At 41.3% G+C, this 17508-nt stretch overlaps 1 protein-coding gene across 1 annotated transcript in view; it reads left to right on the forward strand.

Moving 5' to 3' along the window:
* LOC143960656 (prenylcysteine oxidase 1-like) overlaps positions 1-17508 on the forward strand; it is a 41158-nt gene that overhangs the window by 17669 nt on the left and 5981 nt on the right. Inside the window, exons 4-5 of the mRNA XM_077469449.1 lie at positions 10639-10850; positions 11896-12048. Of these exons, the coding sequence (XP_077325575.1) occupies positions 10639-10850; positions 11896-12048 (365 nt within the window). The remainder of the gene's footprint in view (positions 1-10638; positions 10851-11895; positions 12049-17508) is intronic.

The raw sequence follows: 17508 nt of genomic DNA on the forward strand, positions 1-17508 counted from the left end.
CACACAGAGGATGTGGCCAGGCATCGGGCATTTTCTTACCTCATGCACTAGATGATCTTTTGTAATCTAGAAATCATTGGGATCTGGTAAGAGGCCAATTTTATTTTCAATTGGATTGATATACTTTATTATCACTGGGAACGGTGCATAGCACATTCAGTTGGTGGAATACCAATGGAATCATTTCTGATACACATGGTGGGCATTTGTTTATAGAACTATTCATTAATCACTAGTTGTTACATTGTGTTTGCTATAACTTTACTATGTTAAATATCTTTAAGGTGGAGGGCCACCCTAAAAAAAAAAAAGATGATTAATATTCTCAAAAAAAAAACATTTGAAAAAAAATGTTTTTTACCTTGTCAGAAATCCCTGTTAGGCAGTCTTCCTAATCTGCCTTCTTCCTGCTCCTCTGTGATCTTCGTCTTCTCTCCTTGTCGCGTTGTCTTCTGGGTAATGGGGCTCGCTGTGTTTCTGGGAGCTGTGTGTTCCCTAAGGCCGCGTACACACGCGCGGACTGTTCGCCCAACTTTGTCCGTCCAACAGTTTCGGCAAACAGTCCGCTCAAACTTAGCATGGACGGACATGGCCACACACGACGGACGAACAGTTTGCTGAAACCGTGCGCGATGACGTGAACGGCACGTACGACGGGACGAAAAATACGACGTCCTATACACTGCATTATAGCTTTCGGCGTGAAAATCCTTTCTGAGCATGCGCGCAACTTTGTTTGACGAACAAGCCTACACACGAGCGGACTGTTCGCTGAAACAAGGTTTCAGCGGACAGTTTTACGGAATTTCCGAAAAACCTTGTCCGTCCAACTGTCCGCTGAAACTGTCCGCTGAAAGCCCACACACGAGCGGACTGTCCGCCCAAACACTGTTCAGCGGACAAAGTTGGGCGAACAGTCCGCGCGTGTGTACGCGGCCTAACACAACACGTCCCATTCACAAAGTGCCGCACGAGTAGGAAACGGGCAGTGAAGCCGCAAGGCTCCACTGCCTGTTTCCCTTAGTGAGGATGGTGGCGCTGGGACCCGAGAGCCGAGGGACATGTCAGCCTCGGCGGCCGACATCACAGGTGCCCTGGAAAGGTAAGTCTGCTTATTTAAAAGTCAGCAGCTACTTTTTTTTAGCTGCTGACTTTTAAAAAAACATTTCGGCTGAAACACCGCTTTAACTTTGATATTATGCATTTTCAGACTCCCAGATTTGTCTTTCTGAGCTAGACAATCAGCTGTCTTCTGTAACTTGGCTTACATGAATGATTGCAGGGGAGAATTTAAGTATTTAAACGCTGGAGAGAGAGGAAAAAAAATCTATTATCCTCTATGGAGATGGTTCACATCTTCACTCCAAAACGCTTGAATCCAGAAGCTCCAAGACACCTGTAGCTTAAACAAGTTCTGGAACTTTATTTTAGGCAGATTACAGGCGTTTTTCTGCTTTTTACAGTGTGACCTTTTGACCTGTACAAAATTGCGGCAAAGGCCTCAAATCATGGCAAAAACGCGGGAAAATCACGTGACTTTCTGCCTAAAAACACTACGCTCAGGTATGAATAGGCCTTAGGCTTTCTATCGACTTTCATTTAGTTTTAGTTTAGTACATATATCTGTAGTTTAATGTTTGTATGATATTATATGTATTAGTATTAGCCACTTGTCCCTCTACCAAATTGAAAACCCAGTTAAAACTTGTTATAAGGATAGAATCAATGTCATAAACACTTGCTACATGTCCAAGTGCCCCCAAAATCAATGTACCTGTTTGTTCTACTTATTTGTTCTGCTTGATTAAATAAATAACTGCTTAGGAAAGCACCTAATCATGCTGATACGAATATGTACTTTAAAATCTCATGTAATAAAATAATATACTTTGCTGAACTTTGAAATGGCGCTTTGCAAAGAATAGTCCTGCTGAGTGATGGAAAATACCATTATTAAATACCATTATTAAATAATTAGTGTCACTAAACCCTTATCGTAAAAAAAAAAAAAAATTCAATAAAAAATATGATCAAATGCAGTATTGCATGCCTTGCATACTCGCTCAGTCGCTATGAAATTTGTTTTCTGTATACTACAAAAAAACCTGGTTGATCCTGCTACTCTCTATGTCCCCATTCTGTCCAGGTCCCCAATTCAACTAGGGATTTTGCAGTGCAGTGTTGGCAGCTCTGCACATGCTCAGTTTTCAGGGAGTTTCTATGCTGAGCAATTCCTTCCTATCACATCCGAGCAGTCCATGTGATTATAGAGTCACACATGTGGGTGTATACACAGTGGTAAATGACATCCCAATTCCTCCCTCCTCCTCAATGCCCACTAACAAGCCAAACACATGGGTGCAGGATATTACATCTTGATTGATGGTGGCTTCACCTCCCTGTTATTCTAAGAGACAGGCTAGAAGGATGTGACACAGCCTGTGACTGACAAAAAACCACCCACACCATGTTATTTCCACAAAATAATAAAGATTTGATATCTAATACATATTTGTATGACAATTTAACCACTTAAAGACCAAGTCTCTTTCTGAGGTTTGTTGTTTACAAGTTAAAAACTTTTTTTTTTTTTGCTAGAAAATGACTTATAACCTCCAAACATTATATATATTTTTTCTAACACCCTAGAGAATAAAATGGCGGTTGTTGCAATACTTTCTTCCACACAGTATTTGCGCAGCGGTCTTACAAGCGGGGGGGGGATACACTTTTTTGAATTAAAAAATAACACAACAGTAATGTTAGCCCAATTTTTTTATATCGTGAAAGATAATGTTACACCGAATAAATTGATACCCAACATGTCGCACTTCAAAATTTCACCTTGGTGATAAACTTTTACCCTTAAAAATTTCCATAGACAACGTTTAAAAAATTCTACAGGTTGTATGTTTTGAGTTAAAGAGGAGGGCTAGGATTATTTCTCTCACTCTACCGATCGCAGCAATACCTCACATGTGTGGTTTGAACACTGTTTTCATATGCAGGCGCTACTTACGTATATGTTCGCTTCTGCATCTTCCCCTCACTCATCTCCATACCAAGCAGGAGAGTGGACCCGATCGCCTCCACTGCTACCGGCGGATCCGTCGTGTGGCGGGAGGGCCCGATCACTCCTCTCCCCCCAAAGCTGGCCGCTGGGGGGGGTCACGTGACTGGAATGCAGCCCCCAGGGTATAGGTAAGTATAGTACAGTGCTGCCCACTCCCGACATCACCGCTGAGTTGTGACTGCTGATCTCTCTCCCTGTATACAATTACATTAGCTGACAGTGTCACAGACTCAGTGGCTCTCACAAACCTCAGGATTTGCTCAATGTGAAACTGATTCACAGGCAGTGTGGGCTACACATTCCTTGGATGCTGAATTTCATGGCATCCCAGCAGGCGGATATCGGAAGAGAGCACGCCGATTAGGATGTGTGGCGGCCAACGGGTACTCCTGACAACTTTTCAGTGCACGCCGCCGCCCCTCTTCAAGTGCCGTCTGGGACAATGGTCCCACTGGGTCACTTGGTTGGGCCAGCCCTGGATGGGTGGATGGTTGTGCCATTGCTCTTGACAGAAAAAGACAGAGAAGCTATGTACTGATACTGCAATCATAGTAAATGCTGCTTTAAAATCAACGTTAACCATCTAAGTGCTATGTACTAACTCTTCAGTCATTATGGTAAATACTCGAAGATCCTTTTAAATTTGTCTATTTGTGGTAATTGATTCTCACCTCCTTTAGGCCTCTTTCACACGGCCAATCCGTTCAGGTCCGTCTGTCAGTTTTTCAGGCAGACCTGAACGGACGCTCCATAGAGGTCTATGGAGCGTTGGATGTCAGCGTGACATGTCTGCTGACATCTGACCGGCTCTGATCTGAAAAAGTGTGTGGATCGGATCGGGTGATAACGGACTGTGCGGTCCGTCATCACCTGATCTTCCATAGGGGAGAGTGGCAATTGCTCCGGCGATCCCCGCTGAGCAAGCGGATATCCATGGGACAGATCAGCACTGATCCGCCCTGTGTGAAAGAGGCCTTTTTGTGATCAAACAATCAATTATTTTTTATGACTATGACCTGTGTCAGTGGCTAGTCTGTTTTTTTTTTTTTTTTTTTGTCAATTTCTCCTTCAATTCATGTGTCCCTTATCAGTTCCCTATAAATTTATATGCGCTTATTGGGTAAGTCACTGACAAGACATTTTTTTTCTGCAGGAGTGTTCAGCAGTTGAACACATCTTCTGTCTCTCACAATGTCTTCTCTGCTCTTTCACAGGAAAATGCTGCAGCTTTAAAATCCATGTTAGCCCTTGCAATGCTATGTAATGACGCTGCAATCATTACGGTAAATGCTGCTGCTTTAAACACTTGCCTACAGGGCACTCCTACACCCTTCCTGCCCTGGCCAATTTTCAGCTTTCAGAGCTATCGTACTTTGAATGACAATTGTACAGTCATGCAACACTGTACCCAAAAAAAAGTTATCACTTTTTTGAGACAGATAGAGCTTTCTTTTGGTGGTATTTAATCACCACTAGATTTATTTTTATTTTTTGCTAAACAAACGAAGAGCGAACATTTTGAAAAACAAAAGTTTTTCTTAATTTCTGTCTTGTAATTTTTCACCTTCACTGATGTAGGCTGCACTGATGAGGTGGCACTAATGGACACTGATTGGCAGCACTCGCAGGCATTTTTGAGGCGGCACTGATAATCTGGACACTAATGATCAGTGCCCTGATTGCCAGTGTAGATGTCCCCGTTGAGGAATGCCACTTATCGGCTCTCCTCTCCTCTCCTCACGTGCTGTCACCGTGAGGAGAGGAATGCTGATAACCGGCATCTCCTGTTTACACTGTGATCAGCTGTGATTGGACACAACTGATCACATGGTAAAGAGCCTACATCATAGGCTTTTTTGTTATCATGATCGGTGATTGACACAGCTGATCACATGGTAAAGAGCCTACTTTGTAGGCTCTTTACCACAAGGTCACAGCCCACCACCGATCGCTGCACTGTGTGCCAAGAATGGGAGGACGTCGGGTGGGAAGCAGTTAAAGGATCACCCCCTTTGTCAGGGTGTAACATGTTACAGTTGCACTCCCCCCCCTCCCACAGTCCCTGTTTTGAAAGTGAGCGAGGAATCTTCTCACCCTGCTTGCTGCCACTATCTGAAGAAAACGAAGTTGTGCGGCGCCTAGTCACCTCATCCATTCACGGCCTTCTCTGTCCCATCTCCTTAGAAAAGTCACAGTCAGGACATTTTCTTCTGTGTTTCTTCTTCAGGAGTGTTCAGCAGTTGAACACATCTTCTGTCATTCTCTCATAATGTCTTCTCTGCTCTTTCACAGTAAAAGTGCCTTGAAAAAGTATTCATACCCCTTGAAATTTTCCACATTTTGTCATGTTACAACCAAAAACGTAAATGTGTTTTATTGGGATTTTATGTGATAGACCAACACAAAGTGGCACATAATTGTTAAGTGGAAGGAAAATGATAAATGGTTTTCAACATTTTTTTACAAATAAATATGTGAAAAGTGTGGCGTGCATTTGTATTTAGCTCCCCTGAGTCAATACTTTGTAGAACCACCTTTCACTGCAGTTACAGCTGCAAGTCTTTTTGGTTATGTCTCTACCAGCTTTGCACATCTAAAGAGCGACATTTTTGCCCATTCTTCTTTGCAAAATAGTTCTGCTAGATTTAATGGAGAGCGTCTGTAAACAGCAATTTTCAAGTCTTGCCACAGATTCTCAATTGGATTTAGGTCTGGAGTTTGACTGGGCCATTCGAACACATGAATATGTTTTGATCTAAATCATTCCATTGTAGCTCTGGCTGTATGTTTAGGGTCATTCTGGTGGAAGATGCACCTCCGTCCCAGTTTCAAGTCACATGACAAAATGTGGTAAAATGTAAAGGGGTATGAATTCTTTTTCAAGGCACTGTATATAAATACATTTTAATAAATAAATACCACCAATATGGGGGGGGGGTGGTGGTGTTAATTTAACTGCCACTGACCATCACCATGGGCAGATAATAGTACTGGCACTTGTGCTCGGGACTATTGTATCCACTGATGCCAATTTTGAGAGTTACGACTAGGTCTACTATTGCCAATCATGGGGCGTTATTATTGCGTCCACTGATGCCATTGTTGGGATTGTTTGTACACTCAGTAACACCAATGCTAGGGGTTACTGTACTCCAACTGCTTCAGTGTACATTGCAGTAGGATGCTAAAAATGCAGCAGGATCACCATTTTTTTGGGGGTACCAAAATGCCTTGCTATTGTGGAGCCCACTGGAGGCCTTATAATTTAAATCTGACCACCACTGCACTAGATAATTTAGATTGGGTAGTAACCCTCCCTCCCATGCTTCCCAGGACATGATCTTTCCTTTGTAGCAGGGGGTTGCTCCTCTGATTGAAGCTTATGCAGTGTTTGGACAAGGGGGAGAAAGAGGGGAAGCTGCCTAGTGTGCAGTGTTTTTATGTGCCCTTCTCCAACTTTACCTCTTTGGATCTGCCCCAGGTGACTTGCACTGTGCTATCCATAGCCATTCAGTCCCCACTAGAAGGGAACAAGACCCCTTCCCAAGGGCACTGCCTGTTCCTGCACGACCCATTGCCAGATTGCTCCATGGCTGCTGGCATTGGGTGTATTTTAACGTGGTTTAGGGTTTAGTTTTTCATTTACTGTTCTTTGTGTTTTTCTTTTCTTATTTGTGTACTGTCATTTTAAAGTTTTTATTTGTGTTTTTCTCATTGTCTGGGAAAACACCCTAGAGAATAAAATAGTGGTAGTTCCAATTTCTGATGTCACACCATATTACTGCAAAGGTCTAGGAAATGCAAAATTTCAGTAAAAAAAATCCATTAAAGTTAATTTTAGGGCACACAAACACAATAAATTACCACATTTTTTAGTAAAATCCAAAACGTGAGGTTGCACTTACCGTAGTACATATAGTGGCTATTAAAAGCCTACACCCCTGCTAAAATGTCAAGCTTCTGTGATAAATCATTTCAGAACGTTTTCCCACTTTTAATGTGACCTATTAACTGTACAACTCAATGGAAACACAAACTGAAAACTTTTAAGGGAGGGAAGTAAAAATAAAATAATGTGGTTGCATAAGTGTGCACACCCTCTTATAACTGAGGATGTAGCTGTGATTTAGAATTAAGTAATCACAATCAAACTCATGTTAGATATGCCTCTGATTAAACCCAACTAAAGTTCAGCTGTTCAGCTTTCCTGACATTTTCTTAGTCACATCCTACAGCAAAAGCCATGGTCTACAGAGAGCTTCCAAAGCATCAGAGAGATTTCATTGTTAAAATGTATCAGTCAGGAGAAGGGTACAAAAGAATTTCCAAGGCATTAGCTATACCATGGAACACAGTGAAAACAGTCATCATCAAGTGGAGAAAATATGGCACAACAGTGACATTACCAAGAACTGGACGTCCCTCCAAAAGTGATTAAAAGACCAGAAGAAAATTGGTTAGGGAGGCTGCTAAGAGGCCTTCGGCAACATTTAAAAGAGCTGCAGGAATAATGGTCAAGTAATGGCTATGTGGTACATATGACAACAATCTCCTGTATTCTTCATATGTTTGGGCTATGGGGTAGAGTGGCAAGATGGAAGCCTTTTCTTATCAAGAAAAACATCCAAGCCCGGCTAAACTTTCAAAAAACACATCTGAAGTTTCCCAAAAGCATGTGGGAAAATGTGTTGGGGTCTGTTGAAACCAAGGTTGAACTTTTTAGACATAATTCCAAGATATGTTTGGTGCAAAAACACTGCACATCCCCAAAAGAACACTATACCCACAGTGAAGCATGGTGATGGTAGCTTGGTAGCTTTGGGGCTGTTTTTCTTCAGCTGGAACAAGAGCCTTAATGAAGGTAGAGGGAATTATGAACAGCAAATACTAGTCAATATTGGCACAAAACCTTCCGGATTCTGCTAGAAAGCTAAACGTGAAGAAGAACTTCATCTTTCAGCATGACAACGACCCAAAGCATACATCCAGAGAAAAGAAACACTGTTATTTCCCCCTTTATATGGACTTTTTAGGCAACATGTATCTAGTGGTATCAAACAAAGAAAATATATTTTAAAATAGATTAAATTTATTCAAATTAAACATAATAGAATCAATACAGATGTAAAACAATGACTCGCTGAACACAGTCAGCAGGTATCACCATATGAATCATAAATGTTAAGACACCCAACACCAAGGTGTTGACCTAAAAATGTATAGTACAGACAAATTTAAGGTCCTATATGAATTTGTCTGTACTATATATTTTTAGGTCAACACCTTGGACCTGCGGTCCTGGCTCTTCATAAATTAATATATCCAGATTTACAGGTATGAATATCAACTACCATAATTCCAATAATCATAAAAATAAAAAATTTTGTACGATTTTAGATTTTCCATATTGTTATCTACTATATATTTTGTAGGGACTTCCACATTGGGCTCCAGTGTGTTCGGGGGTCTGGCCTGATCCCTGGGGCATCCGAGAGAACTCTAAACTAAATTCATTAACCCTTTGAGGAGAATTACCCTAAATGGTGATAAACATAACACTCTGCCCGAATTACTTCCTCCTGAGCTGAGGGTCCCACCGGCATACCTGTCTTAGGCATTACTGGATTTTGATTTTAATGTTTGATCAATGACATCCTATGAGGGGACAATAAAACTCTTTTTCACCAATATGTAAGTAAAATTATTGTGTGTGTGTGTATATATATATATATATATATATATATATATATATATATATATATATATATATATATATATATATATATATATATATATATATATATATATATATATATATATATTATATAAATGTTGTTTGTACTGACTCTATATCTTATGCTTCAGATTGATTCTTCCTTAGTTGTTGCACCCTTGAAGAAGGAACTCCAAAACATGTTGGGTGTAAGGAGGTCTTAACATTTATGATTCATATGGTGATACCTGCTGACTGTGTTCAGCGAGTCATTGTTTTATGTCTGTATTGATTCTGTTATGTTTAATTTGAATAAATTTATTCTATTTTAAAATATATTTTCTTTGTTTGATACCACTAGATACATGTTGCCTAATTATAAAAGGGGAAATAACTGTTTCTTTGCTCTAAATAACTGGATGTGGCACAAAATTAGCACGGTCATTGCCATTCACCCTTCTTTCTTTGCAAAGCCTACATCCAAATCAATCACCGGAAGAAGATTCAAGTTTTAGAATAGCTCAGCCAGAACTCAGACCTGAATCTGATTTGAAAATCTGTGGGGTGATCTGAAGAGGGCTGTACACAGGAGATGCCCTCGCAATCTGACAGATTTGGAGTGTCTTTGCAAAGAAGAATCTGCAAATATTGCCAAGTCAAGTTGTTCCATGCCGATAGACTCATACTCAAAAAGTGAGTGCTGAGAGCTGAGTGCTGTAATAAAATCAAAAGTTGCTTCAACAAAGTATTAGTTTAAGGGTGTGCACACTTATGAAACCGTATTTTTTTTTTTTAATTATTATTATTTAAAAAGTTCTGAAATTATATCTCTTCGTCTCATTTTTTTTTACATCACAGAAACCTGACATTTTAACAGGGGTGTGTAGACTTTTTATATCCACTGTAGATATCCAACATGTCAAACCCTAAATCTGAGTTAGCCTCCTTGTCTGTCTGTGCCTCCTTCCTGTTAAAGGCTGTGACTGTTTTCACCTGAACAGGGACATTGTCCTATCTACCTTATGTCCGCACCCTGAAGTGGTTGCTCTATATTCCTTAGTTGTGGTCTGCGAGGTTTTAGTGTGCCTGCGGCTTCCTTCTGGGGGTTGGATTTTCTGCTTGTGATGGCAGATGGCCACAAAAAAAAGCCAGGCAGCCTCCTCTGCCTCCAATTTTCATGGGATCAGGCAGACTGTTCCAGTTTATGCGATCAGGGGTCAGGATCCCTTCTCTTATATGGCACCCTCTATAAGGGTGCTTAGTGCCTGTTTGGTGTTGCGACATCTGCCTTTGTCTCAGTGGCCCCCTGGTTGTCTGTGCATATCTGTGGCAATTTGCACAGGTTGACATGTTTGCGTTTGTAAATGCTTATTTTGCAAGCCACCGTTTGACACCTCCGTTTTCCCTTTGGGGGATGTTTCTTCACCCCCCCCCCCCCCCCGAGAAACTGCTTTGAGACGTGCCTATGGTCAAGATTTAGGAGAACGATATCTGTCAATGAACGCAAGAGATAACAACAGGATTTTTTTGTATCCTTTTCTCATTGATGGATGCAGCACCCGCCCCTCTTGTGGTTCTCTTTTTCTTGTACTGATGTTACTGTGATGCCTATAGCAGAGATGGATTATACGAACTAGGACTGCCCATAGGCAGTGCTGAGTTATTTTTCGGCCTACTCCTGTAGGTGGCGCTATAGCCCTGTGGTCCATATTTAGAAACACTGTGTCCGTCATACTTAGAGAAAGGAATTTTACGGTGAGTAACAAAAAATAGTTTTCTCCAGCTCTATAAGTAAAATGTGATTAGGTGCAGAATTGTCTTTTATTACGTTTTTTGCTTTTGTTGTTGGCAGGATTTACCGCTATCAGACGTTCGATTATTCTTTCTCCACGACGGAATCATTACTGCATGCCATGGCTGGGGATGACTTTGTTTCAAAGCTGAACATGTCCATAGAGGAAGAGATGCAGAACTATGGCTTCACACAGAAGTTTATTGATGAAATGGTGGTTCCAGTTATGAGATTCAACTATGGGCAAGGAGTTGAGATGAATGCCTTTGTTGGTGAGAATCTGTTATGATGCTGAAGGATTTTTCTGACTGTTGTCTGTACAAAGAGAGATGTGAAGAAGGAACATTTGACTGTAATGTTTCCCTTGACTGATATGGTGAAAGAAAAATTATAATGGTTTTGTAGATAATTTTATAAGCTTATCATTTTTCTAAACTATTTATATTTTCCAATTTTTTTTTAGCAAAGGCGGCACCCAATGCTGCTGTTGTTATCTGGAATTATTGGGTTTTGTAAGAGGAGCACGGAGCAGAAGCTGTTTGCTTTCAGATTGTCGCTGTACTTCAAAGTCTGACTTACAATGGGTGGGGGGAAAGGGGGTTGTGCCATTTCCTTGAATAAATTATACATTTAATTGTTGCATGCTTATTCTAGGTCAATAAATTAAAGGTTGGAATCAGAGACAGAAAGGCAACATTTTATAGAAGGAGGATACCATTGGCTAGGGGTATTAGTCTAGTTTTGTTTTCTTTGAATCCTAGGTAATGTGTCCACCTATCTGACAATATGTTAGGCACTGATAGCATGCTTTTTTTTACCAGCGAGTACAAGTACCACAACTACTTGCAGATTCCAAGTACTGATACCTTTGCAGTTTAATTTGAGACCATAAAAACTGAATGGGCTCAAATCACACTACATAGAATTGCATGCGATTTGAACAGGAATGCTGTGCAATTACTGTCCCCCACCACTCCTTTGTGAACCCAGGCTGGAGTCACTATGACAAGTCTGGGTTCACACAGGAGCAGTGGGGGAAAATGCATGTGACGAGGACAGGCATTCCACTGTGTTCCTGTTTAAATCACGTGATTCTTTGCAGTGCGATTTGAGCCTATTTACCGCAAAGATATCAAGTTCAGGTATCGGAGTACTTGTGCAAATGCTTAGTATTGGCACTGATAACGGTATCTGTACATATACATTGTTAGTAAAGATGACTACAGGTCTGAGCCATAAGACTAGATTGTGTTTAGCCCAATGTTAATTTCTTTCACACTGTCTCTGTTCATAGTTCATCATTGTTTTTTTTCCTAGGTGCTATTTCTTATGCTTGGACTGAATCCGGAGTGTGGGCAGTGGCAGGTGGGAATAAACTGGTTTGTAATGGCCTCCTAAATGCTGCAAAAGCCCAGCTAATTCAGGGCACTGTCACTTCTCTACAGGAGAAAGTTCACTCTACAAAGTCTGGTAGGTGTGACTGGCATGACTTTAGATTTACGGAATCCAGATAACACTGTTCATCTGCTTTATACATCAATATTTTCCATGTTGCAGCAAACTGGCATGAGATCAGAAATGCTACAAATGAGTAATTCTGTCCCAGTGACCCCTAATCACTGGCTTGGGAACAAAATCTGGTTCTCATTTACTTTAATCATGCACATGACACGTGTCAAGTACATGTCCAGTTTTGAATTTGGGATATACTATACACTTGCTATAATTGTAAACCTGCACAAATAATATTCATTTGAATAGTTACCATTATCATTAAAGAAGATCATTTACTTTGCCAAATTGGGAAAGTCTCTTGAAAGCACTAACACCTCTATGCCACTTCCGAGTCACTTGTTTTCGCCTTGACTGCTCTCTCAAGTTGTTGAGCTTAGACCCTTAATAGGTTCATTCTAGCTGATCTTGGGGTATAGCAAATAGCCGTGTTGGATTTTTAGGTGATTGGCAATTTCCGAGGGGGGACCCTGAAAAATAAACAATGAAGTTATGTTTGTTTCTCTACCAACCTGCATAGCAATCAACATACACTATAGTACCAAAAGTATTGGGACACCTACCTTTCAAGCACATGATGGGATCCCAGTCTTAGTCTGTAGGGTTCAACATTGAGTTGGCCCACCCTTTGCAGCTATAACAGCTTCAACTCTTCTGGAAAGGCTGTCCACAAGGTTTAGGAGTGTGTCTATGGGAATGTTTGACCATTCTTCCAGATGTGCATGTGTGAGGTCAGGCACTGATGTGGACCAGAAGGCCTGGCTCGTAGTCTCTGCTCTAATTCATCCCAAAGGTGTTCTGTCGGGTTGGGGTCAGGACTCTGCAGGCCAGTCAAGTTCCTCCACCAAAAACTCACTCATCTATGTCTTTATGGACCTTGCTTTGTTCACTGGTTCAAATCATTTGGTGGAGGGGGGATTATGGTGTGGGGTTGCTTTTCAGGGGTTGGGCTTGGCCCCTTAGTTCCAGTGAAGGGAACACTTAAGGCGTCAGCATACCAAGACATTTTGGACAATTTAATGCCCTCAACTTTGTGGAAACAGTTTGGGGATGGCCCCTTCCTATTCCAACACAACTGCGCACCAGTGCACAAAGCAAGATGGGCCAACTCAATATTGAACCCTACGGGCAAAGACTGGGGTGCCATTAAAGTTAATTTGTTTCTCATATATGCTGTATTATTAATCCTTTAATAAAGCAATCCTGATTGTTAAAAAGTTAATGTGCGTGTGTAAATGCAGGCATTCCAATGCTTTTGGTAATATAGTGTATATACATGGGTGATCTAATTGTGCACGAAAAGGACCTGGGAGTTCTAGTAAATGATAGGCTCGGCAATGACATGCAATGCCAAGCTGCTTCTAACAAAGCAAACAGAATATTGGCATGCATTAAAAAGGGGATTAATTCCAGAGATAAAGCGATAATTCTCCCGTTCTGCAAGACTCTGGTCCAGCTGCACCTAGAGTATGCTGTCCAGTTCTGGGCAACAGTCCTCAGGAAGGATGTACTGGAAATGGAGCAAGTACAAAGAAGGGCAACAAAGCTAATAAAGGGTCTGTAGGATATTCGGTATGAGGAAAGGTTGCGAGCACTGAATTAATTCTCTCTGGAGAAGAGACGCTTGAGAGGGGATATGATTTCAATATACAAATACCATACTGGTGACCCTACAATAGGGATACAACTTTTTTGCAGAAGGGAGTTTAACAAGACTCGTGGCCACTCATTAAAATTAGAAGAAAAGAGGTTTAACCTTAAACTACGTAGAGGGTTCTTTACTGTAAGAGCGGCAAGAATGTGAAATTCCGTTCCATAGGCGGTGGTCTCAGCGCGGGGGGGGGGGGGGGGGGAATTGATAGTTTCTTGAAACTATTAGATAAGCACCTGAATGACCGCAACATACAGGGATATACAATGTAACACTGCCATATCACACATAGGATGGACTTGTGTCTTTTTTCAACCTCACCTAGTATGTAACTATGTTATGTGACAATAGATGAACAACAAATGCAGTGCTCGGAACAGGGGAACCTTCTTTAATTCTTAAGTAGGGCCCACAGATGGGTGCTCTGGCTCTGATGTCCTCCAGACAACATGTCAGCAATTGAATTCAGTAAAGCCAGCAACTCCAAATCCAAATGTATTGATTACAGGATAAAAGAGTATACACAGGGGCTAACGCGTTTCAGCAAACCGCATTGATCATAGCACAACATTAAAGTGAAACGCAAATTATATTTAGTATGCAAAGCACTAAAACAATCATGTTAATTAAAAATCCAAACTGGTTAAGTATTAAACAGGTATATCACTGAAAGAGTAATGGACATAGACATCATAAACATTGAAAAAAAATAAAAAAATCACAATTCAAGCCAAAAACAAGCAAATCGAAAAATGAAAACAAAACATAAATAGAAATACAAATAGAGACAAAAACAATACAGAGAATATGTGGTCCTGGTGTATCTAATATGGATAAAATGAGTTAAATACTCCAAAAGATAGATAGGAGTATAAGGCACAATATGCAGAACAGAATCAAAAATCATATTGGAATAATTGTGCTACTTTAGAAAGGTCCACATCATACCAGTAGTTTATGCCTGTGGGTATTCTTGTATGAAGGTTGAAAATCCACCAGACCTCCCTTTCAAGAAGCTTCCAGTGGATGTCACTCCCTTGGGGAGATCATTTAACTTTTCCAAGCCATAAAATTTGAACACACTCAAATTGCCAGCATGATTTAAAATGCTTTGAGACAGGGGGAGCATGGCTGACTGCCGCTGAAAATGGGCCCAACTGTAAGAAGGCTCCTAGTCAGAACAGCTTACCAGAAGCATTTCCAGCCGCACGGGGACTCATATGGCCCGGTGGATACAGCCGCATGCTACCGACGACTGCTGGCATGCCATCTGGGAGACAAAGGGGCTAGCAGAAGCCAGGGAAGATGGCCTTCTTCTCTAAGCTGCATCGCTTTGCTTTCCAATATGGTGCTGGTGGGCTCCCCAAGCCTCTCACATGGCAACACACCATCCAGGGCCTCTGCACACAGCCATCCATCCCGGGGACAGCCTCCATATAGGGCTGGTGGGGGGGGGGGGGGGGGGACAAGATCAGGATCCTTTTCCAGCCCTGTTAAGTCCAAGCCAAAGCTCCAGAGGGATGACTTGTCACCTGAGGTGAGTGCTACTGACACCTCCCCTAGAGATTACAAGAGAACGGCAGGAGAACTCCATACTAGAATTCCCTACAAGTGATGGATACAATCCTGAAAGATATGTTGGTGTCCCTACGCTTCACTATCCATGCTGACATCCCCTCTCTAGCACAGTAATTCAAATTCAAAGTGGCTGAAGTGTCATAGAGGGTTACTCACATAGATTCAAATTCTCTCAAATTTTCTATCTTCAATGAGATGGTAAATTCTCACAACAAAAGAGATGAGGAAATGCACTGGGTAAAGTCCAAACTGGCCGATTTAGAGCACAAGTCCAGGTGTAATAATTTGCAGAATTCCCAAATCAGTAAAGCAGCCAGACCTAAAATCCTACTTCACCAACATGCTAAAGGACGCCATCCCTGATGCTCCTAGAAGATCTGCTAATAGACCGCATTCACAGATTGCCTAAACCCAAGCATATCCCTGACAACGTTCCATGTGACACTATAGTCCGAATCCACTTCTTCCACACCAAGGAGAAATTGCTAGCGTCGGCAAGAAATAAAGATAATCTTCCACAAAGCATGGTGGATCTTTCTCGGCTTTTACCATGCAAAAAAGAAGGCAATTGGCATCCATTACTAAACCGATCTATAACCATCACATACCGCTTGGATCTACCCAGCAAAATTGCTAATCACGAAGGGAAACACCACTTATGCCATCAGATCGGTGAAAGAAGGTCTGCGCCTCTTGAGAGAATGGAAAATTCTGGACCCACAGCCTCCAAATCACTACAGCTCTTCTAGGGCCTCGCATGCAAGTTCTGACATGGATGCTGGTTAACCCTGTGCAAGCAACTCTACGTTTGTTCAATCCAGGTCTGGTGAACCTCTGAAAAAAAATGTCATTCTTTCTTTGTTGACCCCAGTTGTATAGTGGTAATTACTCCGCCCAGATTCCTTTCTGAATCGCCATTTTTTATCTTTACTAGTCCTGCACGATTCCTGTGGCCGGCAGAGGCTAGCGTCCTACATCTAATTACACGTTACTATTTTTTTTGTTTGTTTTTTCCCTCCATATCCTGACTGTTTTGAGTACCTTGGACTACCTGAAACTTCTTAACATCTGAACTCTCTGTCTCATTCCATCCACGAACTCTGACCGTCCTAATCAACTAGAATACAATATTTCTTGCCCCACTTGTGTGCTTTACTGTTGATCTAACTGACATCCACACCTCTTTCCCAAGTACATGTCCCATCACAGGCCAGGAAATGTTGTAACGCCCCACAACCCACTTGTAAAGGAATCACTCTGTCCTATAAATTGCTACAGGGCATATCAACATTTCTTAAAACTCCCCAATTACTCAAATGGGAAAAAGACCTCAAATGTTAATTTGCTGAACTGCAATGGCTACAAGTAATTAGATGTAACTATCAGTTCTCGCATTGTTCCAACTATTGGGAAACTGCCACAAAGCTGCAACAGTGATGGTACTTTACTCCGTACCTTACCGCTAAATTTTCCAAAGAAACATCAGATGAATGCTGGAGGGGATGTGGTCAGGTGGGCACACTACTTCACATGACCTGATCCTATCTCCATCTTCAAAGCTTCTGGGCAGCAGTGTTTAAATTAATTTTGAACATCACTGGTTATCTTCTCAAGCCAGATGTAGCTATGGCCATTCTAAGCATCGGTGCTCATGAGGTATAATAATGAGGAAATGGAAAACAGATGAGGTCCCTGAAATTAGAGAAGTGATCAAGCAGGTTAATGAGGTTCTCATTCAAACAAATAATGGCTTCTAAAGAGGGTCAGATGTCAAAATTTTAACAATTATGGCGATCCTGGCGTTCGCACTTTAAAATTACCTGATCAATACAGGCATCAAGGTATCCAATTAGTACACTTTACTTCCTTGTTGCTTTAGGGATATTCGCTTTTAAAGTTATGGTTATAAGTGTGTATTTACACGATTTGAACAGTTTGTCCTCCCTTTCCCCTATTTCTTCTCTTTGCTTTTCTCCCTTCTGCACCCTTTGGACTAAAGCCAAAATCCACCTTTCTGTTATCGCAAAATTTTGGATAGTTCTAGTGCCTGAGCTACATATAAGCTTTGTTTTCAAGCTAGTGTTCAAATAGGCTCCAGCCTTCAAGACGATAAACAATCCTTGGCATCTACCAAAACGTATTATGTGACATTATTAGTCTTAGCTATATCATCTCTTATGTTTTTATAA

Source organism: Lithobates pipiens, unplaced genomic scaffold, assembly GCF_037356315.1.
Source record: "Lithobates pipiens isolate NorthernLeopardFrog02 unplaced genomic scaffold, aLitPip1_a1.2 Scaffold_8, whole genome shotgun sequence".
In the NCBI taxonomy this organism is placed as follows: Eukaryota; Metazoa; Chordata; class Amphibia; order Anura; family Ranidae; genus Lithobates; species Lithobates pipiens.